The 25,442-nt window shown below is 45.7% G+C and overlaps 1 protein-coding gene across 1 annotated transcript in view; it reads right to left on the bottom strand.

The window, feature by feature from the left end:
• LOC109871856 (collagen alpha-1(XI) chain-like) overlaps positions 1 to 25,442 on the bottom strand; it is a 120,482-nt gene that overhangs the window by 83,035 nt on the left and 12,005 nt on the right. The window contains 12 exon segments of the mRNA XM_031806762.1: positions 228 to 314; positions 2,258 to 2,302; positions 3,402 to 3,455; positions 8,650 to 8,694; positions 8,793 to 8,846; positions 10,360 to 10,413; positions 10,625 to 10,678; positions 11,672 to 11,725; positions 11,930 to 11,983; positions 15,601 to 15,657; positions 16,094 to 16,177; positions 18,583 to 18,657. Of these exon segments, the coding sequence (XP_031662622.1) occupies positions 228 to 314; positions 2,258 to 2,302; positions 3,402 to 3,455; positions 8,650 to 8,694; positions 8,793 to 8,846; positions 10,360 to 10,413; positions 10,625 to 10,678; positions 11,672 to 11,725; positions 11,930 to 11,983; positions 15,601 to 15,657; positions 16,094 to 16,177; positions 18,583 to 18,657 (717 nt within the window).

Here is a 25,442-nt window from a genome sequence, read left to right as displayed (position 1 = left end):
GAGAGGATAGAGAGAGAGAGAGAGAGAGAGAGAGAGAGAGAGAGAGAGAGGAGAAGAGAGAGAGAGAGAGAGAGAGAGAGAGAGAGAGAGAGACGAGAGAGAGAGAGAGGAGAGAGAGAGAGAGAGACGAGAGAGAGAGACAGAGAGAGAGAGAGAGAGAGAGAGAGAGAGAGATGAGAGAGAGAGGAGAGAGAGAGAGAGAGAGAAAGAGAGAAAGAAAGAAATACATGCACCACTAACGGTCTGCTGTTGTTACTTACTTGTGGTCCAGGGATGCCCTGTTGACCGGCAGGCCCTGACTCTCCTTGTATGCCCTGAATGGTACAGAGAGAGAGACTAGATCAGATTGTCTGTAGGCAACAGTCAACCTGAGTAGAACGGAGAGAGACTACCGTAGATCAGAATACTGTATATCAGAGACTACCGTAGATCAGAATACTGTATATCAGAGACTACCGTAGATCCAAATACTGTATTTCAGAAACTACTGTAGATCAGAGACTACTGTAGATCAGAGACTACTGTAGATCAGATTGTAGATCAGAGACTACTGTAGATCATAGACTACTGTATTTCAAAAACTACTGTAGATCAGAATACTGTAGTTCAGAGACTACTGTAGATCAGAATACTGTAGTTCAGAGACTACTGTAGATCAGATTGTAGAACAGATTGTAGATCAGAGACTACTGTAGATCAGAGACTATTATATTTCAGAAACTACTGTATTTCAGAAACTACTGTAGACCAGATGTTGTACAGTAAACTTGGCCTACTGATAATGTTTGTGTACTTTGAATGAATGCAAAACTCTGTTTAAGTTGCCTACACTACAGTTGAAGTAGCCTACACTATAGTTTAAGTAGCCTAGACTACAGTTTAAGTAGCCCCACTATAGTTTAAGTAGTCTACACTACAGTTGAAGTAGCCTACACTATAGTTTAAGTAGCCTTCACTACAGTTAAGTAGCCCACACTAAAGTTTAAGTAGCCTACACTACAGTTTAAGTAGCCTACACTACAGTTTAAGTTGCCTACACTACAGTCTAAGTAGCCTACACTATAGTTTAAGTAGCCTAGACTACAGTTTAAGTAGCCTACACTACAGTTTAAGTAGCCTAGACTAGAATTTAAGTAGCCTACACTAGAGTCTAAGTAGCCTAGACTACAGTTTAAGTAGCCTAGACTAAGGTCTAAGTAGCCTAGACTACAGTTTAAGTAGCCTAGACTAAGGTCTAAGTAGCCTAGACTATACATGAACAAACTGTTGTTATGCCCTCCCCCTGGGCAACTTCCTGATACCAGCTTTGATTGACTGTTTGGATTGTGAACTCGGGAATTGTGAGAAAAACATTGAATATAGAGCTTCAGACAGACAGGAAATGGTTTAACAATAACAGAGCTGCCTGGAACTGTGTGTTAGTCATATCCTTGTTGAGACTATGCTGCCCCGTTCAACAAGACACAGGTCTACACAGAGGGAAGGAGGCCTTTGAGATGGTTGAGGATGTTGGTGGGGCGTGTTGTACTGTTGTTTGTTAAAGGCCCAGTATCGTAAAAAACAACAACATGATTGTCCTGTGTTTTATATATAATTACACACTATGAGGTTGTAACAATACTGTGAAATTGTGAAAATGACTGTCTGCCTAGTTAGGGTTGTGTGTAGTGATGTATAATGACCGTCTGCCTAGTTAGGGTTGTGTGTAGTGATGTATAATGACCGTCTGCCTAGTTAGGGTTGTGTGTAGTGATGCATAATGACCGTCTGCCTAGTTAGGGCTGTGTGTAGTAATATATAATGACCATCTGTCTAGTTAGGGTTGTGTGTAGTGATGTATAATGACCGTCTGCCTAGTTAGGGCTGTGTGTAGTAATATATAATGACCATCTGTCTAGTTAGGGCTGTGTGTAGTGATGTATAATGACCATCTGTCTAGTTAGGGCTGTGTGTAGTGATGTATAATGACCGTCTGCCTAGTTAGGGCTGTGTGTAGTAATATATAATGACCATCTGTCTAGTTAGGGCTGTGTGTAGTGATGTATAATGACCATCTGTCTGTGTGTAGTAATATATAATGACCATCTGTCTAGTTAGGGCTGTGTGTAGTGATGTATAATGACCATCTGTCTAGTTAGGGCTGTGTGTAGTGATGTATAATGACCGTCTGTCTAGTTAGGGCTGTGTGTAGTGATGTATAATGACCATCTGTCTGTGTGTAGTGATGTATAATGAATAATCAGATACACTTTCTCACCTGGTTTCCTTTGGGACCAGCTTGGCCGTCCAGCCCAGCAAGACCCTGTGAACATATTTAAGACACTCTTAGTTTTAACAGCTTTAGCAGCATTGCAGTAGTATTGCAGTAGTATTGCAGTAGTATTTCAGAAGCATTGCAGTAGCATTGCAGTAACATTGCAGTAACATTGCATTAGTATTGCAGAAGCATTGCAGTAGAATTACAGTAGCATTGCAGTAACATTGCAGTAAAATTGCAGTAGTATTGCAGTAACATTGCAGTAACATTGCAGTAACATTGCAGTAAAATTGCAGTAGTATTGCAGTAGTATTGCAGTAGCATTGCAGTAGTATTGCACTAGTATTGCAGTAGTATTGCAGTAGCATTGCAGTAGTATTGCAGTATTGTAGAGGCACAGCTTTAGCAGCATTGCAGTAGTATTGCAGTAGTATTGCAGTAGTATTGCAGAAGCATTGCAGTAGTATTGCAGTAGTATTGCACTAGTATTGCAGTAACATTACAGTAGCATTACAGTAGCATTGCAGTAACATTGCAGTAAAATTGCAGTAGTATTGCAGTAGTATTGCAGTAGCATTGCAGTAGTATTGCACTAGTATTGCAGTAGTATTGCAGTAGCATTGCAGTAGTATTGCAGTATTGTAGAGGCACAGCTTTAGCAGCATTGCAGTAGTATTGCAGTAGTATTGCAGTAGTATTGCAGAAGCATTGCAGTAGCATTGCAATAACATTGCAGTAACATTGCAGTAGTATTGCAGTAGTATTGTAGAAACATTGCAGTAGTATTGCAGTAGTATTGCAGTAGTATTGCAGCAGCATGCAGTAGCATTGCAGTAACATTGCAGCAGCATTGCAGTAACATTGCAGTAGTATTGCAGTAGTATTGCAGTAACATTGCAGTAGTATTGCAGTAGTATTGCAGCAGCATGCAGTAGCATTGCAGTAACATTGCAGCAGCATTGCAGTAACATTGCAGTAGTATTGCAGTAGTATTGCAGTAACATTGCAGTAGTATTGCAGTAGTATTGCAGTAGTATTGCAGTAGCATTGCAGTAGCATTGCAGCAGCATTGCAGTAACATTGCAGTAGTATTGCAGTAGCATTGCAGTAGTATTGCAGTATTGTAGAGGTACTGTATACATACACGCTGTCCACCAGTCCCAGGGGATCCTCTAGGACCAAGCAACCCTCTAGGACCCTGTAAAACAGAAACATGTACAGGTCAGAAACATAAACACACATGTAAACATTACAATTCTAAACAGCAAGTGTTGTTCGAGGATGATTTTGCAACTACGAGGACTTTGGCATTGTTGAAAAAAATACATATGAAATACTTTTTTAAAATTTTGTCAGGAACCATTAACTGGTAATGGCTGTAAACCATTTTATATTTAACAATACACATTTCCCCCCCAAACACTTTCTCCAGACGTTTTCCTATTTATTTTGATCCATATACAGTGGGGCAAAAAAGTATTTAGTCAGCCACCAATTGTGCAAGTTCTCCCACTTAAAAAGATGAGAGAGGCCTGTAATTTTCATCATAGGTACACTTCAACTATGACAGACAAAATGAGAAGAAAAAATCCAGGAAATCACATTGTAGGATTTTTAATGAATTTATTTGCAAATTATGGTGGAAAATAAGTATTTGGTCAATAACAAAAGTGTATCTCAATACATTGTTATATACCCTTTGTTGGCAATGACAGAGGTCAAACGTTTTCTGTAAGTCTTCACAAGGTTCTCACACACTGTTGCTGGTATTTTGGCCCATTCCTCCATGCAGATCTCCTCTAGAGCAGTGATGTTTTGGGGCTGTTGCTGGGCAACATGGACTTTCAACTCCCTCCTAAGATTTTCTATGGGGTTGAGATCTGGAGACTGGCTAGGCCACTCCAGGACATTGAAACGCTTCTTACGAAGCCACTCCTTCGTTGCCCGGGCGGTGTGTTTGGGATCATTGTCATGCTGAAAGACCCAGCCACGTTTCATCTTCAATGCCCTTGCTGATGGAAGGAGGTTTTCACTCAAAATCTCATGATACATGGCCCCATTCATTCTTTCCTTTACACGGATTCGTCGTCCTGGTCCCTTTGCAGAAAAACAGCCCCAAAGCATGATGTTTCCTCCCCCATGCTTCACAATACATATGGTGTTCTTTGGATGCAACTCAGCATTCTTTGTCCTCCAAACAGGACGAGTTGAGTTTTTACCAAAAAGTTATATTTTGGTTTCATCTGACCATATGACATTCTCCCAATCTTCTTCTGGATCATCCAAATGCTCTCTAGCAAACTTCAGACAGGCCTGGCTTAAGCAGGGGGACACGTCTGGCACTGCAGGATTTGAGTCCCTGGCGGCGTAGTGTGTTACTGATGGTAGGCTTTGTTACTTTGGTCCCAGCTCTCTGCATGTCATTCACTAGGTCCGCCCGTGTGGTTCTGGGATTTTTGCTCACCGTTCTTGTGATCATTTTGACCCCACGGGGTGAGATCTTGCGTGGAGCCCCAGATCGAGGGAGATTATCAGTGGTCTCGTATGTCTTCCATTTCCTAATAATTGCTCCCACAGTTGATTTCTTCAAACCAAGCTGCTTACCTATTGCAGATTCAGTCTTCCCAGCCTGGTGCAGGTCTACAATTTTGTTTCTGGTGTCCTTTGACAGCTCTTTGGTCTTGGCCATAGCGGAGTTTGGAGTGTGACTGTTTGAGGTTGTGGACAGGTGTCTTTTATACTGATAACAAGTTCAAACAGGTGCCATTAATACAGGTAACAAGTGGAGGACAGAGGAGCCTCTTAAAGAATAAGTTTCAGGTCTGTGTGAGCCAGAAATCTTGCTTGTTTGTAGGTGACCAAATACTTATTTTTCACCATAATTTGCAAATAAATTTGCAAATAAATAAATTTGCTCAGTTGTGCACCGGGGCCTCCCACTCCTCTTTCTATTCTGGTTAGGGCCAGTTTGCGCTGTTCTGTGAAGGGAGTAGCACACAGTGTTGTACGAGATCTTCAGTTTCTTGACAATTTCTCTAATGGAATAACCTTCATTAGACATGAGTTTCAGAAGAAAGGTATTTGTTTCTGGCCATTTTGAGCCTGTATTCAAACCCACAAATGCTGATGCTCCAGATACTCAACTAGTCCAAAGAAGGCCAGTTTTATTGCTTCTTTAATCAGGACAACAGTTTTCAGCTGTGCTAACATAATTACAAAATGGTTTTCTAATGATCAATTAGCCTTTTAAAATGATCAACTTGGATTAGCTAACACAACGTGCCATTGGAATACAGGAGTGATGGTTGCTGATAATGGGCATCTTGACGCCTATGTAGATATTCCATAAATAAATCTGCCGTTTCCAGCTACAATAGTCATTTACAACATGAACAATGTCTACACTGTATTTCTAATCAATGTTATGTTATTTTAATGGACAAAAAAAATGGATTTTCTTTCAAAAACAAGGACATTCCTTAGTGACCTCAAACTTTTGAACTGTAGCGTACATTGCAGGCCTCTTTTTTTGCTAACTTAAGTGGAGCCAGCAGCTCTTAAATACCAGGTGAGCCAGCAGCTCTTAAATACCAGGTGAGCCAGCAGCTCTTAAATACCAGCTGAGCAAGCAGCTCTTAAATACCAGCTGGGACCAGCAGCTCTTAAATACCAGCTGAGCCAGCATCTCTTAAATACCAGCTGAGCCAGCAGCTCTTAAATACCAGCTGAGCCAGCAGCTCTTAAATACCAGCTGAGCCAGCAGCTCTTAAATACCAGCTGAGCCAGCAGCTCTTAAATACCAGCTGAGCCAGCACCTCTTAATACCAGCTGGGACCAGCAGCTCTTAAATACCAGCTGAGCCAGCAGCTCTTAAATACCAGCTGAGCCAGCAGCTCTTAAATACCAGCTGGGACCAGCAGCTCTTAAATACCAGCTGAGCCAGCAGCTCTTAAATACCAGCTGGGACCAGCAGCTCTTAAATACCAGCTGGGACCAGCAGCTCTTAAATACCAGCTGGGCCATCAGCTCTTAAATACCAGCTGGGCCACGTCATTGTTAACTTACAGAGACACCAGTCTCAGGGATGGTTAACTCTGGAAATCTCTTCAGTCGCCACTGAGTTAGGTTAATCTCATTGCACCTCACATATGGAACGATCGTCAAGGCTCTCTAAAGTTGGATGAATTGGTGCCCTCTTTTTTTTTAAGTAAACAAATGAATAATAAAACATGAAATGTTTTCTCATAAATCAACCCCCCGGGGAACACAACAAAGCCCGTAGTTGCAAAATCACCAGTGGTGTTGGCAGAATGTACAGTGTCCACTGAAGCCTAGCTGAGAAATAGCAACACTGACCTCATGTGGCCATTATGGTAACTACAAGTACTTAACTGCTCACTGATCTGTATTTACTGCAGTCTTTTGTCTTTTGGACATTTGTACAATAAATGGGACAGAGAAAATTGGGCCATACAGACCAAACATTGAGGATATCTCTCTATGGTTCATATGAGGCCAGCCAGGAGGAGAATGATGAATCATGGGTAAAGTGAGAAAAGCTTCTCAAGCTATACATCTCCTGTTTCTTATTTTCATTCCTATATATTTCCTGTGAGGAGCTATTAGATACTCCAACTCTGTCTGTCTCACACATCTCACCAAGGGAAACATTACTAATGCGATGGACAAGGCAGGAAGGAATGCCATTATGAGTCTTCAGGAGGGTAAGGAGAGGAGAAGTGGACAGAGGTAGGGAGAGGAGGGAAGTAGGGAGAGGTAGGGAGAGGAGGGAAGTAGGGAGAGGAGGAAGGTAGGGAGAGGTAGGGAGAGGAGGGAAGTAGGGAGAGGTAGGGAGAGGAGGGAAGTAGGGAGAGGTAGGGAGAGGAGGGAAGTAGGGAGAGGAGGGAAGTAGGGAGAGGTAGGGAGAGGAGGGAAGTAGGGAGAGGTAGGGAGAGGAGGATAGTAGGGGAGAGGTAGGGAGAGGTAGGGAGAGGAGGGAAGTAGGGAGAGGTAGGGAGAGGTAGGGAGAGGAGGGAAGTATGGAGAGGTAGGGAGAGGAGGGAAGTGGGGAGAGGTAGGGAGAGGAGGGAAGTGGGGAGACGTAGGGAGAGAAGAGGAGAGGAGGGAAGTGGGGGAGGGAGAGGAGAAGTTGGAAGAGGTAGGGAGAGGAGAGAAGTGGGGAGGGAGAGGAGGGAAGTAGGGGAGGGAGAGGAGAAGTGGTGAGAAGTAGGGAGATGAGGGAAGTAGGGGAGGGAGAGGAGAAGTTGGGAGAGGTAGGGAGAGGAGGGAAGTAGGGAAAGGTAGGGAGAGGAGGGAATTGGGGAGTGAGAGGAGGGAAGTGGGGGAGGGAAAGGAGAAGTGATGAGAGGTAGGGAGAGGAGGTAAGTGGGGAGTGAGAGGAGGGAAGTGGGGGAGGGAAAAGAGGAGTGATGAGAGGTAGGGAGAGGAGGTAAGTGGGGAGAGGTAGGGAGAGGAGGGAAGGAGGGGAGAGGTAGGGAGAGGAGGGAAGGAGGGGAGGGAAAGGGGAAGTGATGAGAGGTAGGGAGAGGAGGTAAGTGGGGAGAGGTAGGGAGAGGAGGGAAGTGGGGAGAGGTAGGGAGAGGAGGTAAGTGGGGAGAGGTAGGGAGAGGAGGGAAGGAGGGGAGGGAAAGGAGAAGTGATTAGAGGTAGGGAGAGGAGGTAAGTGGGGAGAGGTAGGGAGAGGAGGGAAGTGGGGAGAGGTAGGGAGAGGAGGTAAGTGGTAGGGAGAGGAGAGAAGTGGGGAGAGGTAGGGAGAGGAGGTAAGTGGGGAGAGGTAAGGAGAGGAGGTAAGTGGGGAGAGGTAGGGAGAGGAGGTAAGTGGGGAGAGGTAGGGAGAGGAGGTAAGTGGGGAGAGGTAGGGAGAGGAGAGAAGTGGGGAGAGGTAGGGAGAGGAGGGAAGGAGGGGAGGGAAAGGAGGGAAGAGGAAAAGTGGTAAGAGATAGCTTCGTCAATGTGAAAATATGTTTCCCATCCCAATAAAGCCCCTTAAATTGATATTGAAATTAAATTGAATTGATAAGGAGGGAAGAAAGGGAGGGGATGAAGGGTTTGGGAGAGGAGAAGTGGGGAGAGGTAGGGAGAGGAAGGAGAAGTGTGGAGAAGGCGATTGGGGAAAAGAAGGTTGGGAGGAAAGTGCAAAGAGAGAAGGGTGGGGTCTTCTGTTTAAGTAATTGATGTAATGGGCATAGAGGGGAAGTGGGCAGGTAAGAAGTGTGTGTTGGGGGAAGGAGACTGAGGCGTTTAGGTGATGTCATCTTCAACCTCTGGGCCACTATTTTCCTTGCACCTCTGCAAGACTGTCTGAGGTATAATACTCTGATACACAAGTCTGTTATCTTTGACAATGGTATTACACATTAGAAAATACTTACACTCTCTCCAGCTAGACCCCTCTGTCCGATCTCACCGTCCTCGCCCTGTCGAGAAGAGAGCGAAGAGAAGAGTGGGTTATTGTGGAATAGAGGGAGAGGTTTATCAGACAGCATCATGGGATGTGTAGTTTGGGGGTACTCACTCTCTGGCCATCCTCTCCTGGAGCACCTGGAGAGCCGGTGGACCCCAGCTCACCCTGCAGAGAGAGAGATGTCTTTACTGTCTTTACTCTGTCTTTATCTGTCTTTACTCTGTCTTTATCTGTCTTTATCTGTCTTTACTGTCCTTACTGTCTTTACTGTCTTTACTGTCTTTACTCTGTCTTTACTCTCTTTACTCTGTATTTACTGTCTTTACTGTCTTTACTCTGTCTTTACTCTGTCTTTATCTGTCTTTATCTGTCTTTACTCAGTCTTTACTCTGTCTATACTGTCTTTACTCTGTCTTTATCTGTCTTTACTGTCTTTACTCTCTTTACTCTGTATTTACTGTCTTTACTGTCTTTACTCTGTCTTTACTCTGTCTATACTGTCTTTACTCTGTCTTTATCTGTCTTTACTGTCTTTACTCTGTCTTTACTCTCTTTACTCTGTCTTTACTGTCTTTACTCTCTTTACTCTGTATTTACTGTCTTTACTGTCTTTACTCTGTCTTTACTCTGTCTATACTGTCTTTACTCTGTCTTTACTCTGTCTTTACTCTGTCTTTATCTGTCTTTACTGTCTTTACTCTGTCTTTACTCTCTTTACTCTGTCTTTACTGTCTTTACTCTCTTTACTCTGTATTTACTGTCTTTACTCTCTTTACTCTGTATTTACTGTCTTTACTGTCTTTACTCTGTCTATACTGTCTTTACTCTGTCTTTATCTGTCTTTATCTGTATTACTCTGTCTTGACTGTCTTTACTCTGTATTTACTCTGTCTTGACTGTCTTTACTGTCTTTACTCTGTCTTGACCGTCTTGACTGTCTTTACTCTGTCTTTACTGTCTTTACTCTGTCTTGACTGTCTTTACTCTGTCTTTACTCTGTCTGCTCTGTCATGTTGTAATACAGAGACCAATCCTGTGTCTGGAAATACTCTTGCTCTGTGATCTCTGCACATTTATTTCCAGACTAGACAGAGCCCAGAATTACACAAACTACAACTCCATTTTCACTAAGGCGTTTCTCTTGACCAAAGGACAGTTCAGCCCGGTCTGGTGGATCCTCTCCCACTATAATTGGGTGAATGTTATTACGAGTTTCTAATGTCTGTCAACACTGGGACGGTGAACGTAGGCTAAGGCACTGATGTAGACACACACACACACACACACACACACACACACACACACACACACACACACACACACACACACACACACACACACACACACACACACACACACACACACACACACACACACACACACACACACACACACACTCACTTAAATACATATCAGCCCTCTCTCTATCCTGTCCCTGCACTGATTGGACACTGCAGTTAGAGTCCAGTAATGAGCGAGTCTTGAGCTTCACAGATTGATAGCTTGGTAACAGTAATGTCATTTGAAGGTATTTTCAGACACAACTTGGGCTGTCGGACGTTTGCACATATTTACAGACAGCATGCTGATTGGTAGGTTTTAGATTAACGGGCTAGCACAGTTTTGAGGCTCATCATTCTGCATCGTTCCCCAAAGAACCACTCTGTGTTACACCTACCCTGTGTCCCTTCTCTCCCGGGAGACCTGGGAGCCCGTCGAAACCTCGGTCCCCCTGTACAGGTCACAGCCGGAAAACAACAACAGGAGAGGTCAACATCACACACACACACACGTCACATTACCCCAATGTGTCTAGACAAAGTTACAGTGGTTAAAGTATAGAGACTGAAGATAGTATCACATAATGATCTGTTTAATAGATCAAGTTTAGAGACTATATACATATATATTTATTGGATACCTGTAGCAGTGGTTGTACATACCTTGCCGCCCGACTCTCCTGGCATACCCCTGGCACCGTCAGCTCCGTTACGACCCTGTGGGGAACATACCAGACGTCAGTGGAACGATACACACATACAGTATACATAATAATAATACAGATGATAATGGTAATAGTCAAAATAATAATAACAATAGTAATAATAACAATAAAAACAACAACAATAATAATAATAATAATAATAATAACAATAACAATAATAATAACAGCAACAATAATAATAATAATAACAATAATAAGAAGAAGAACGATAATAATAATAACAATAATAATAATAATAACATCAACAATAACAATAATAATAACAATAATAAGAAGAAGAACGATAATAATAACAATACCAATAATAATAATAACAATACCAATAATAACAATAATAATAATAACAACAATAATAATAATAACAACAATAATAATAATAACAACAATAATAATAATAATACCAATAATAACAATAACAACAACAATGATAATAATAATAATAATAACAGTAATAATAATAATAACAGTTGTTGTATCAAAAGAGGTAATTGGGTTCATCTGACTTTAGAGAAAGACACATACACGCACACGCACACACACACACACACACACACACACACACACACACACACACACACACACACACACACACACACACACACACTTCATCTGGAGGATATTTTGGCAGTCTACTCTCTTCAGCTCACTATAGGCTGGCTTCAAACCATTGGCTGGCCTCAGCTCCCTCTGTCAGTGAGGAGTTTGCTCGCTACGACGCGTGGCGAAACACTAACACACTGTACTGACACAGCCAATCACACAGCCAATCATTTTTTCTTTTTTTTTACCTTTATTTAACTAGGCAAGTCAGTTAAGAACAAATTCTTATTTTCAATGACGGCCTAGGAACAGTGGGTTAACTGCCTGTTCAAGGGCAGAACGACAGATTTTGTACCTTGTCAGCTCGGGGATTTGAACTTGCAACCTTTCGGTTACTAGTCCAATGCTCTAACCACTAGGCTACACTGCTGCCCTCTTATCTTACCCTCTTTCCTGCTTTTCCAGGTGAGCCAGTTGGACCCTGAAGACCTCTGGGACCCTACACACACAGAGAGAGAGAGAGAGAGAGAGAGAGAGAGAGAGAAACTTTTACATAATGTAGAACATATTCATGCATTGGTTAAAAATAATAGATATTTTACCTCTTTATTCAGAGAACTCTACAACATTGCGCGCAGCAAGCAACCTGGGTTAAACCCAGTGGGTCACATATCTTAGTAGAGGGAGCTAGCATGATTCTCACCTGAGGACCGTTGTCTCCTCCGTCTCCCTTCAGTCCATTAGGTCCAGGTCCACCCTGAGGACACATCAATCAAGCAATCAATCATCAGCAGTTGTCATTAAGAGCTTTACAGAAACCCAGCCTGAAATCACCAAGAGCTTTACAGAAACCCAGTCTAAAACCACAAAGGAGCACAATGGAAAAACCCAGGAAGCAACCAACAGAGGAACTAGGCTATGATGGAACCTAGAGAGGAACCAGGAACCAGGCTCTGAGGGAACCAAGAGAAGAACCAGGAACCAGGCACTGAGGGAACTGAGAGAGGATCCAGGAACCAGGTTCTGAGGGAACCTAGAGAGGAACCAGGCTCTGAGGAAACCGAGAGAGGAACCAGGCTCTGAGGGAACCAAGAAAGGAACCAGGAACCAGGCACTGAGGGAACTGAGAGAGGATCCAGGATCCAGGCTCTGAGGGAACCTAGAGAGGAACCAGGCTCTGAGGGAACCAAGAGAGGAACCAGGAACCAGGCACTGAGGGAACTGAGAGAGGATCCAGGAACCAGGCTCTGAGGGAACCTAGAGAGGAACCAGGCTCTGAAGAAACCGAGAGAGGAACCAGGCTCTGAGGGAACCTAGAGAGGAACCAGGCTCTAAGGGAACCTAGAGAGGAACCAGGCTCTGAGGGAACCTAGAGAGGAACCAGGCTCTGAGGGAACCTAGAGAGAAAACAGGCTCTAAGGGAACCTAGAGAGGAACCAGGCTCTGAGGGAACCTAGAGAGGAACCAGGCTCTGAGGAAACCGAGAGAGGAACCAGGAACCGGGCTCTGAGGGAAACTAGAGAGGAACCAGGCTCTGAGGGAACCGAGAGAGGAACCAGGCTCTGAGGGAACCTAGAGAGAAACCAGGCTCTAAGGGAACCTAGAGAGGAACCAGGCTCTGAGGGAACCTAGAGAGGAACCAGGCTCTGAGGAAACCGAGAGAGGATCCAGGCACCAGGCTCTGAGGGAACCTAGAGAGAAACCAGGAACCAGGCTCTGAGGGAACCTAGAGAGGAACCAGGCTCTAAGGGAACCTAGAGAGAAACCAGGCTCTAAGGGAACCTAGAGAGAAACCAGGCTCTAAGGGAACCTAGAGAGGAACCAGGCTCTGAGGAAACCTAGAGAGGAACCAGGCTCTGAGGGAACCTAGAGAGGAACCAGGCTCTGAGGGAACCTAGAGAGAAACCAGGAACCAGGCTCTGAGGGAACCTAGAGAGGAACCAGGCTCTAAGGGAACCTAGAGAGGAGCCAGGCTCTAAGGGAACCTAGAGAGAAACCAGGCTCTGAGGGAACCTAGAGAGAAACCAGGCTCTGAGGAAACCTAGAGAGGAACCAGGCTCTGAGGGAACCTAGAGAGGAACCAGGCTCTGAGGGAACCTAGAGAAAACCAGGCTCTGAGGGAACCAAGAGAAGACCCAGGAACCAGGCTCTGAGGAAATCTAGATAGGAACCAGGCTCTGAGGAAACCGAGAGAGGATCATGGAACCAGGCTCTAAGGGAACCTAGAGAGGAACCAGGCTCTGAGGGAACCTTGAGAGAAACCAGGAACCAGGCTCCGAGGGAACCTAGAGAGGAACCAGGCTCTAAGGGAACCTAGAGAGGAGCCAGGCTCTAAGGGAACCTAGAGAGGAGCCAGGCTCTAAGGGAACCTAGAGAGAAACCAGGCTCTAAGGGAACCTAGAGAGGAACCAGGCTCTGAGGGAACCTAGAGAGGAACCAGGCTCTGAGGTAACCTAGAGAGGAACCAGGTATCTGAGGGAACCTAGAGAGGAACCAGGCTCTGAGGGAACCTAGAGAGGAACCAGGCTCTGAGGAAACCTAGAGAGGAACCAGGCTCTGAGGGAACCTAGAGAGGAACCAGGCTCTGAGGGAACCTAGAGAGGAACCAGGCTCTGAGGGAACCTAGAGAGGATCCAGGCACCAGGCTCTGAGGGAACCTAGAGAGGAACCAGGCTCTGAGGGAACCTAGAGAGGAACCAGGCTCTGAGGAAACCTAGAGAGGAACCAGGGGGTGGCCAATCCACATGACAATACTTTAAAGGCACAGTCCAAACTAAAATGCTTTTTTACCCCCTTTCTCCCCATTTGGTAGTTACAGTTTTGTCCCATCACTCCCCTAAGGACTCGGGAGAGGTGAAGGTCGAGAGTCATGTGTCCTCCGAAACACAACCCTGCCAAGCCACACTGCTTCTTGACACACTGCTCGCTTAACCCGGAAGCCAACCGCACCAATGTGTCGGAGGAAACAACGTTCAGCTGGCGACCGAAGTCAGCTTGCAGGCACCCGACGCTGAGCAAATTGTGTGCCGCCTCATGGGTCTCCCGGTCACGGCCGGCTGTGACACAGCCTGTGATCGAACCCGAGGCTGTAGTGACGTCTCTAGCACTGCGATGCAGTGGCTTAGACCGCTGCACCACTCGAGAGGCCATGTCCAAAACATGTTCAATGGTTTTTAACAGTAAAACAAGCTATGATAGCCTAACAATACCTACACCAACTAGTTTACAGACAAAGCATATTAAACATTACGCATTTGTCCCCCGTGGCTCAGTTGGTGTAACATTGCGATTGCAAAGGCAAGGTTGTGGGTTTGATTCCCACAGAGGACCAGTACAAACAATGTACCCTACAGAAGATGCTCTGGATAAAATAGTTTGTTAAATGACTCACTACTGTAGTGGCTCTGGATAAGAGAGTCTGCTAAATGACTCACTACTGTAGTGGCTCTGGATAAGAGAGTCTGTTAAATGACTCACTACTGTAGTGGCTCTGGATAAGAGAGTCTGTGCAATGACTCACTACTGTAGTGGCTCTGGATAAGAGAGTCTGTTAAATGACTCACTACTGTAGTGGCTCTGGATAAGAGAGTCTGTTAAATGACTCACTACTGTAGTGGCTCTGGATAAGAGAGTCTGCTAAATGACTCACTACTGTAGTGGCTCTGGATAAGAGAGTCTGCTAAATGACTCACTACTGTAGTGGCTCTGGATAAGAGAGTCTGTGCAATTCTCTGGTCTGATGAACCCAAGATTGAAATCTATGGCCTGAATGCCAAGTGTCACGTCTGGGGGAAACCTGGCACCATCCCTACGGTGAACCATGGTGGTGGCAGCATCATGCTGAGGGGATGTTTTTCAGCGGCAGGGACTAGGAGACTAATCTTGATCGAGAGAAAGATGAACGGAGCACAGAGAGAAGTACAGAGAGATCCTTGATGAAAACCTGCTCCAGAGAGCTCAGGACCTCAGACTGGGGCGAAGGTTCACCTTCCAATAGGACAACAACCCTAAGCACACAGCCAAGACAATGCAGAGGTGGCTTCGGGACAAGTCTCTGATTGTCCTATGGGACTCCCAATCACGGGCCGGATGTGATTCAGCCTGGATTCAAACCAGGGACTGTAGTGATGCCAACTTGCACTGAGATGCAGTGCCTTAGACCACTGCGCCCCTCGGGAGCCCCCGGGAGCCCTCAATATGTTGCACTTAGCGTAAATAATAGCTGGATGGATATAACGTGTTTTCAGCAATGTTTTACTCTCCATGCCAAACATACTGGCTGAACATCACATTGTGTGTGTGTGTGTGTGTGTGTGTGCGCGTGCATGCGTGTGTGTGTGTGCGATGCCGTTGGCATTTGTGTGAGAGACTCACCAAAGGCCCAGATCTTCCTGACATTCCCATTGGCCCAGGAGGACCCCTCATGGAGAGCTGTGATTGGACAGAGAGCTCATCATAAACTACAGCGAGATAACAAGCCTTTTTACACAGTCCTTATACAATCCTATCCACCTGATCCAGGACCTTCCAAATCTAATCAAAGTGTATTTGTCCAAGGTGCCGAGTACAACAGGTGTAGACCTTGCAGTGAAATGCTAACTTACAAGCCCTTAACCAACAATGCAGTTTGAAGATAAATAAGTGTGAAGTAAAAAATAGATCAATGGCACCATATTCCTTAAATAGTGCACTACATTAGGTTCTGAGTCATACCCTAACATTATATACAGTATTAATGTAATATAGTAATATTTCAGGTAGTATATAATATAGAAGATAGCTGTACCCTAACCTGCCATTATATACAGTACAGTTAATATAGCGTTATGATACTTTAATATAACCATATAAGATAGTCGTGTCTTACCCTGGCTTGGGACAGGATGGCCTGGGCTTGGGCCTCCTGAGCTGAGACCACTGGTCCCTTATGTGCATCTCCACCAGCACGGAACTGTCAATCACAAAACAAGAGACGAAAGCGTTAGAGAACAAGCAAAGCAAACACACAAAGACACAAACTACTGAGCAGCCATCACACATTACGACATCTCAGAACACTATAGGATCTCTGTGAGCAGCCATCACACATTACGACATCTCAGAACACTATAGGATCTCTGTGAGCAGCCATCACACATTACGACATCTCAGAACATGATAGGATCTCTGTGGGCAGCCGTCACACATTACGACATCTCAGAACACGATAGGATCTCTGTGGGCAGCCATCACACATTACGACATCTCAGAACATGATAGGATCTCTGTGGGCAGCCATCACACATTACGACATCTCAGAACACTATAGGATCTCTGTGAGCAGCCATCACACATTACGACATCTCAGAACACTATAGGATCTCTGTGGGCAGCCATCACACATTACGACATCTCAGAACACTATAGGATCTCTGTGGGCAGCCATCACACATTACGACATCTCAGAACACTATAGGATCTCTGTGGGCAGCCATCACACATTACGACATCTCAGAACACTATAGGATCTCTGTGAGCAGCCATCACACATTACGACATCTCAGAACATGATAGGATCTCTGTGGGCAGCCCTGTGTGAAAATAATATATATTTCTAAATTGTAAAAAAAATCTTTTATGAGACATCTTTTTGAGGTCGGACCTTTTGTTTGGCTAATAATACACACTCTCTCTATATTATATATATATATAAAATATAATATAATATAATATAATATAATATAATATAATATAATATAATATAATATAATATAATATAATATAATATAATATAATATAATATAATATAATATAATATAATATATATTCTTTATGCAGCCCTGTGTGTTCATCAGCAACACTGGTCGTCCCAGACAGACGATGGTCCCGCCACCCCTACTCAGACGTTGCAAGCATCAACCAATGGTTGCTTGCCACGTCACCGACAGTGCCTTCAGGCACCAGATAGCTCTAACACATGATGTGGTTAGCTGACACGTAAAATACCTATCTGGCATGAGTCAGCGAAGTCTGAGCAGGGGAACACCACCATATCCAACACGGACACTGAGTTGCAGCCCTGCAGTGTGTATAAACCCGTCACTGGGCTCCATGACAGATCCATTAGATCCAAAATGTCCGCTGAGCTGCATGCAGAGTGGTTACACAGTCACCGGTTCCAGTCCACTGCACCCAGTGACTTTTACAAGGTGAATGACTGAGGTTTATATGTACCGAGGGCTTAACGGGGATACAGTGAGGTGAAGTGTGTTAAACAAGGTGACTTCACGGTCCAGAACAGAGACACCATAGTTGACTGGAGGTTACATATGACCTAATGGAAACAGGTAGCTGGTAGTCAGACAGCCAGGACATATGGAGGTTGATGGTGTTTCTTCATGGTTGAAACAGAAATGTTGTGGGTTGCATTCGGGCCTTTAGACAATGATGAAGGCTAATAACGTAGAATACAATATAGAAGATAAGGCTGAGGACAGATGGAAGGTGGGAGAGGGGAGGGGGAGGGGACTTACTGCCAACATGAAAATGTTATATTTTATAAGAGCAGCAGCAGTAGGAAGAGAGGGGAGGAGAGAGGTAGAGAGAGAAGGAGAGAGGAAGAGAGGGAAGGAGAGAGGTAGAGAGAGAGGAAAGATGAGGTAAGAGGGGACTTACTGCCAACATGAAAATGGAACCTTTTATAAGAGCAGCAGCAGTAGGAAGAGAGGGAAGGAGAGAGGTAGAGAGGGAAGAAGAGAGGTAGAGAGGGAAGAAGAGAGGTAGAGAGCGAAGGAGAGAGGTAGAGAGGGAAGGAGAGAGGTAGAGAGGGAGGGAGAGAGGTAGAGAGCGAAGGAGAGAGGTAGAGAGCGAAGGAGAGAGGTAGAGAGGGAAGGAGAGAGGTAGAGAGGGAAGAAGAGAGGTAGAGAGCAAAGGAGAGAGGTAGAGAGGGAAGAAGAGAGGTAGAGAGGGAAGAAGAGAGGTAGAGAGGGAAGGAGAGAGGTAGAGAGGGAAGGAGAGAGGTAGAGAGCGAAGGAGAGAGGTAGAGAGGGAAGAAGAGAGGTAGAGAGGGAAGAAGAGAGGTAGAGAGCGAAGGAGAGAGGTAGAGAGGGAAGAAGAGAGGTAGAGAGCGAAGGAGAGAGGAAGAGGGGGAGGGAGAGAGGTAGAGAGGGAGGGAGAGAGGTAGAGAGGGAAGGAGAGAGGTAGAGAGGGAGGGAGAGAGGTAGAGAGGGAAGGAGAGAGGTAGAGAGGGAAGGAGAGAGGTAGAGAGGGAAGAAGAGAGGTAGAGAGCGAAGGAGAGAGGTAGAGAGCGAAGGAGAGAGGTAGAGAGCAAAGGAGAGAGGTAGAGAGAGAGGAAAGATGAGGTAAGAGGGGACTTACTGGCAGCATTAGAAGGGTACCTGGAGGACCAGGAACTCCGTCTGAACCAGGAAGACCAGCACGCCCTGGAGGACCCTGGGTAATGTAGGAGAGAGAGAGGGAGAGAGAAAGACAGACAGACAGACAGACAGACAGACAGACAGACAGACATTTGGTTATTATAGAATAATTTAGAGAGAGGTTGACTACAAAGTTAAAGGGGAAGGAACTTCTTAATCATGATAACATAGGAAATATACATGATTACTGATATAATCTGTAAAGAGGAAAAGAGTATGTGGGTACAGAACATTTGGAGTATTTCATAGACCTTGAGAAAGTAATGAAGATGGTGAGGTTTGATGTTTGGCCACGGTGATCTTTTACGACCAGGCCACTACTGACGAGCAGAGGGGTGGGACTTCCTACTGTGAATTAGCAGAGGGGTGGGACTTCCTACTGTGAATTAGCAGAGGGGTGGGACTTCCTACTGTGAATTAGCAGAGGGGTGGGACTTCCTACTGTAAATTAGCAGAGGACTTAAAACTAGCATCCAGCCATACAAAAATACATTGCATTTTATTAGCATTGTGAAATCAATGTCAAGGTATGTGGTGGGAACTCAGACACATCATCACAACATTATGTTGATGATAAAGAACTGAGGAAAAATAGTTATGCTAATGCTAATGATTTAACGGATATGCTTCCCCCCCCCTTACAGACCAGGGCAAGATCTCTTTAACAGGCCAGACCAGGGCTAGATCTCTTTTACAGACCAGACCAGGGCTAGATCTCTTTAACAGGCCAGGGCTAGATATCTTTAACAGGCCAGGGCTAGATCTCTTTAACAGACCAGGACTAGATCTCTTTAACAGACCAGGGCTAGATATCTAACAGACCAGGGCTAGATCTCTTTAACAGACCAGGCCAGGGATAGATCTCTTTAACAGACCAGGGCTAGATCTCTTGAACAGACCAGACCAGGGCTAGATCTCTTTAACAGACCAGACCAGACCAGGGCTAGATCTCTTTAACAGACCAGACCAGGGCTAGATCTCTTTAACAGACCAGACCAGGACTAGATCTCTTTAACAGACCAGGGCTAGATCTCTTTAACAGACCAGGGCTAGATCTCTTTAACAGACCAGACCAGGGCTAGATCTCTTTAACAGACCAGGCCAGGGCTAGATCTCTTTAACAGACCAGGCCAGGGCTAGATCTCTTTAACAGACCAGGGCTAGATCTCTTTAACAGACCAGGGCTAGATCTCTTTTACAGACCAGGGCTAGATCTCTTTTACAGACCAGGGCTAGATCTCTTTAACAGGCCAGACCAGGGCTAGATCTCTTTAACAGACCAGACCAGGGCTAGATCTCTTTAACAGACCAGGCCAGGGCTAGATCTCTTTAACAGACCAGGCCAGGGCTAGATCTCTTTAACAGACCAGGGCTAGATCTCTTTAACAGACCAGGGCTAGATCTCTTTTACAGACCAGGGCTAGATCTCTTTAACAGGCCAGGGCTAGATCTCTTTAACAGACCAGGGCTAGATCTCTTTAACAGACCAGACCAGGGCTAGATCTCTTTAACAGACCAGACCAGGGATAGATCTCTTTAACAGACCAGACCAGGACTAGATCTCTTTAACAGACCAGGGCTAGATCTCTTTAACAGACCAGGGCTAGATCTCTTTAACAGACCAGGCCAGGGCTAGATCTCTTTAACATACCAGGGCAAGATCTATTTAACAGACCAGGCCAGGGCTAGATCTCTTTAACAGACCAGGGCTAGATCTCTTTAACAGACCAGGGCTAGATCTCTTTTACAGACCAGGGCTAGATCTCTTTTACAGACCAGGGCTAGATCTCTTTTACAGACCAGGGCTAGATCTCTTTAACAGGCCAGACCAGGGCTAGATCTCTTTTACAGACCAGACCAGGGCTAGATCTCTTTAACAGGCCAGGGCTAGATATCTTTAACAGACCAGGGCTAGATCTCTTTAACAGACCAGGCCAGGGATAGATCTCTTTAACAGACCAGGGCTAGATCTCTTGAACAGACCAGACCAGGGCTAGATCTCTTTAACAGACCAGACCAGACCAGGGCTAGATCTCTTTAACAGACCAGACCAGGGCTAGATCTCTTTAACAGACCAGACCAGGACTAGATCTCTTTAACAGACCAGGGCTAGATCTCTTTAACAGACCAGGGCTAGATCTCTTTAACAGACCAGACCAGGGCTAGATCTCTTTAACAGACCAGGCCAGGGCTAGATCTCTTTAACAGACCAGGCCAGGGCTAGATCTCTTTAACAGACCAGGGCTAGATCTCTTTAACAGACCAGGGCTAGATCTCTTTTACAGACCAGGGCTAGATCTCTTTTACAGACCAGGGCTAGATCTCTTTAACAGGCCAGACCAGGGCTAGATCTCTTTAACAGACCAGACCAGGGCTAGATCTCTTTAACAGACCAGGCCAGGGCTAGATCTCTTTAACAGACCAGGCCAGGGCTAGATCTCTTTAACAGACCAGGGCTAGATCTCTTTAACAGACCAGGGCTAGATCTCTTTTACAGACCAGGGCTAGATCTCTTTAACAGGCCAGGGCTAGATCTCTTTAACAGACCAGGGCTAGATCTCTTTAACAGACCAGACCAGGGCTAGATCTCTTTAACAGACCAGACCAGGGATAGATCTCTTTAACAGACCAGACCAGGACTAGATCTCTTTAACAGACCAGGGCTAGATCTCTTTAACAGACCAGGGCTAGATCTCTTTAACAGACCAGGCCAGGGCTAGATCTCTTTAACATACCAGGGCAAGATCTCTTTAACAGACCAGGCCAGGGCTAGATCTCTTTAACAGACCAGGGCTAGATCTCTTTAACAGACCAGGGCTAGATCTCTTTTACAGACCAGGGCTAGATCTCTTTTACAGACCAGGGCTAGATCTCTTTTACAGACCAGGGCTAGATCTCTTTAACAGGCCAGACCAGGGCTAGATCTCTTTTACAGACCAGACCAGGGCTAGATCTCTTTAACAGGCCAGGGCTAGATATCTTTAACAGGCCAGGGCTAGATCTCTTTAACAGACCAGGGCTAGATCTCTTTAACAGGCCAGGGCTAGATCTCTTTAACAGAACAGGGCTAGATCTCTATAACAGACCAGACCAGGGCTAGATCTCTTTAACAGACCAGACCAGGGCTAGATCTCTTTAGCAGGCCAGGCCAGGGCATGATCTCTTTAGCAAGCTGGTCACGCTCTCTGATCTAGTCTTTGTCTGTCTCAGACGTGCTCTGATCTAGTCTTTGTCTGTCTCAGACGTGCTCTGATCTAGTCTCTGTCTGTCTCAGACGTGCTCTGATCTAGTCTCTGTCTGTCTCAGACGTGCTCTGATCTAGTCTCTGTCTGTCTCAGACGTGCTCTGATCTAGTCTCTGTCTGTCTCAGATGTGCTCTGATCTAGTCTCTGTCTGTCTCAGACGTGCTCTGATCTAGTCTCTGTCTGTCTCAGACGTGCTCTGATCTAGTCTCTGTCTGTCTCAGACGTGCTCTGATCTAGTCTCTGTCTGTCTCAGACGTGCTCTGATCTAGTCTCTGTCTGTCTCAGACGTGCTCTGATCTAGTCTCTGTCTGTCTCAGACGTGCTCTGATCTAGTCTCTGTCTGTCTCAGACATGCTCTGATCTAGTCTCTGTCTGTCTCAGACGTGCTCTGATCTAGTCTCTGTCTGTCTCAGACGTGCTCTGCTCTAGTCTCTGTCTGTCTCAGACGTGCTCTGATCTAGTCTCTGTCTGTCTCAGATGTGCTCTGATCTAGTCTCTGTCTGTCTCAGATGTGTTCTGCTGGGTCAAATTGTTCCCATGTGTTACTGCTTCCCTTCTCTGACTAACTGACTGCCTGACTGACTGACTGCCTGACTGACATCCTAACTGTCTGGCTGGTTGACTGCCTGCCTTGCTGTCTTATCCAGAGGGATATCCAGAGAGCTACATATGGCTAACTCTGTAATGACACCCTATTCCCTATATAGTGCACTACTTTTGACCAGAGTCCTATGGGCCCAGAGTCCTATGGCACCCTATTCCCTATATAGTGCACTACGTTTGACCAGAGTCCTATGGGCCCAGAGTCCTATGGCACCCTATTCCCTATATAGTGCACTACTTTTGACCAGAGTCCTTTGGGCCCAGAGTCCTATGGCACCCTATTCCCTATATAGTGCACTACTTTTGACCAGAGTCCTATGGCACCCTATTCCCTATATAGTGCACTACTTTTGACCAGAGTCCTATGGGCCCAGAGTCCTATGGCACCCTATTCCCTATATAGTGCACTACTTTTGACCAGAGTCCTATGGCACCCTATTCCCTATATAGTGCACTACTTTTGACCAGAGTCCTATGGGCCCAGAGTCCTATGGCACCCTATTCCCTATATAGTGCACTACTTTTGACCAGAGTCCTATGGGCCCAGAGTCCTATGGCACCCTATTCCCTATATAGTGCACTACTTTTGACCAGAGTCCTATGGGCCTTGGTCAAAGGTAGGGCGCTGTATAGTGAATAGGGTGCCATTCTAAACATAGCCATAGACTCCTTACTGCCCCCCCCCCAGTCACCACACAGTGGTACTGCAGGGACTTGGGGTAGTGGGGCTGTGGTGGGATCAATCATGTACAATATATCAACTCCGGATTGCTGATGTTATGTATTGGCCAATGAGAGGTTTTGAAACCACCGGTCGGCCATATTGGCACTCCCTAGAAGAAGTAGTCAATTTATTTTAGTATGTTTGTTGTAGTGGGGACATTAATGTTGTAGTGGTGACAATAACAAATACGTTTTTTAAATATGTTTTCATTTGCATGTTTAGCTCACATAATATGATTTAAAAGTACACATTAATGTGTCTGTAGTATAATAGATGTGGCAAAAACAAATGTAGACATTAATAAATGCATTTCTATCACTTGCAAAATATTATTTATAAACGGTGGGGGAGTACCAAGATGGAGGCTTCAACACAGCACCATCTGTCAGTCATCTAGTGTATATATACATATGTATATTATAAACGGTGGGGGAGTACCAAGATGGAGGCTTCAACACAGCACCATCTATCAGTCATCTAGTGTATATATACATATGTATATTATAAACGGTGGGGGAGTACCAAGATGGAGGCTTCAACACAGCACCATCTATCAGTCATCTAGTGTATATATACATATGTATATTATAAACGGTGGGGGAGTACCAAGATGGAGGCTTCAACACAGCACCATCTATCAGTCATCTAGTGTATATATACATATGTATATTATAAACGGTGGGGGAGTACCAAGATGGAGGCTTCAACACAGCACCATCTGTCAGTCATCTAGTGTATATATACATATGTATATTATAAACGGTGGGGGAGTACCAAGATGGAGGCTTCAACACAGCACCATCTATCAGTCATCATATATATATATATCATTGGGTGGGGTAGGGTGTGGTGGGGAGAGAGGAGGCGAGGGGTGCAGGGTCGGTTATGTGAGAAATGTGCTGATCAAAGGATAATCCCTGCAAGGGTATAGTGTGTGTGTGTGTGTTAGGGAGACCCTGCACTCTCTCCAAAAATCCCAAACTTCAGAACCACCAGCACCGGGTCACTTTCAATGGGCCTGTCAATTCTCAGTCAGGCTAACTCCTCCTGGGAGGAAATGGAGAGGCAACGACGGACTGGGGTGGAGGGATCCGGGATCAGACAAATATTTTCTGAGCATTCTGCTCTTACTGGAACAAAAAGGCTTTTGTGTGTCAAGAGGAGAGGAGGGGAGGGGAGAGGAGGGGAGAGGAGAAGAGAGGAGAGGAGGGGAGAGGAGGGGAGAGGAGGAGAGGGGAGGGGAGAGGAGGGGAGAGGAGGGGAGAGGAGGGGAGGGGAGAGGAGGGGAGAGGAGGGGAGAGGAGGGGAGAGGAGGGGAGGGGAGAGGAGGGGAGGGGAGAGGAGAGGAGGGGAGAGGAGGGGAGAGGAGGGGAGAGGAGAGGAGGAGAGGGGAGGGGAGAGGAGGGGAGAGGAGGGGGAGGAGGGGAGAGGAGGGGAGAGGAGAGGAGGGGAGGGGAGAGGAGAGGAGAGGAGAGGAGAGGAGAGGAGAGGAGAGGAGAGGAGAGGAGGGGAGAGGTGGGGAGAGGAGGGGAGAGGAGGGGAGGGGAGGGGAGGGGAGGGGAGAGGAGGGGAGGGGAGGGGAGGGGAGGGGAGGGGAGGGGAGGGGAGGGGAGGGGAGAGAAGGGGAGGGGAGGGGAGGGGAGGGGAGGGGAGGGGAGGGGAGGGGAGGGGAGGGGGACGTTTGACTCTGCTGAGGTGGGCTTGATGGGTGTGTCTTCCCTCGAGGGCATTCTAAGGTTGGGTCTCAAGTTGTCCTATTCCCATTTATTTGTAATTACATTTTTGTTTTGTTTATTTAACTTTTATTTAACCAGGCAAGTCAGTTAAGAACAAATTCTTATTTACAATTTACAATGTAGGGTGTGTAGGGGGGGGGGGAAACAGGCTCGATTCACCACATTCTAGGAAGAAAAAACAAACTCGCACTACAGATTCTTAAAGAGGGGCCACTTATTCAGTGTCAATCAATCAAACTAAATGTCCTCAGATCTACAGTCCCTGGGCTGTGTCCCAATTGGCACCGGAGTCCCCGATATAGGGCACTACTTTAGACCAGGATCCAGTGCAGCCCTTAAAGAAGTACATTGACACTCTAAGGGTGCCTTATTGTTTGATGTGCTGCTGGAGGGTCTGAGGTCGGCTTTAAGGCCCCTTGAAACTGAGACATCGAGAGAGAAAAAAAACAGCCAGCGACCCAAATAGCACACTATGGCCTATTTAGTGTACTAC

Source organism: Oncorhynchus kisutch, linkage group LG27, assembly GCF_002021735.2.
Source record: "Oncorhynchus kisutch isolate 150728-3 linkage group LG27, Okis_V2, whole genome shotgun sequence".
NCBI lineage: Eukaryota > Metazoa > Chordata > Actinopteri > Salmoniformes > Salmonidae > Oncorhynchus > Oncorhynchus kisutch.
The sequence above is the reverse complement of the archived record's forward strand: the minus strand, read 5'-3'. Positions and strand labels throughout refer to the sequence as shown.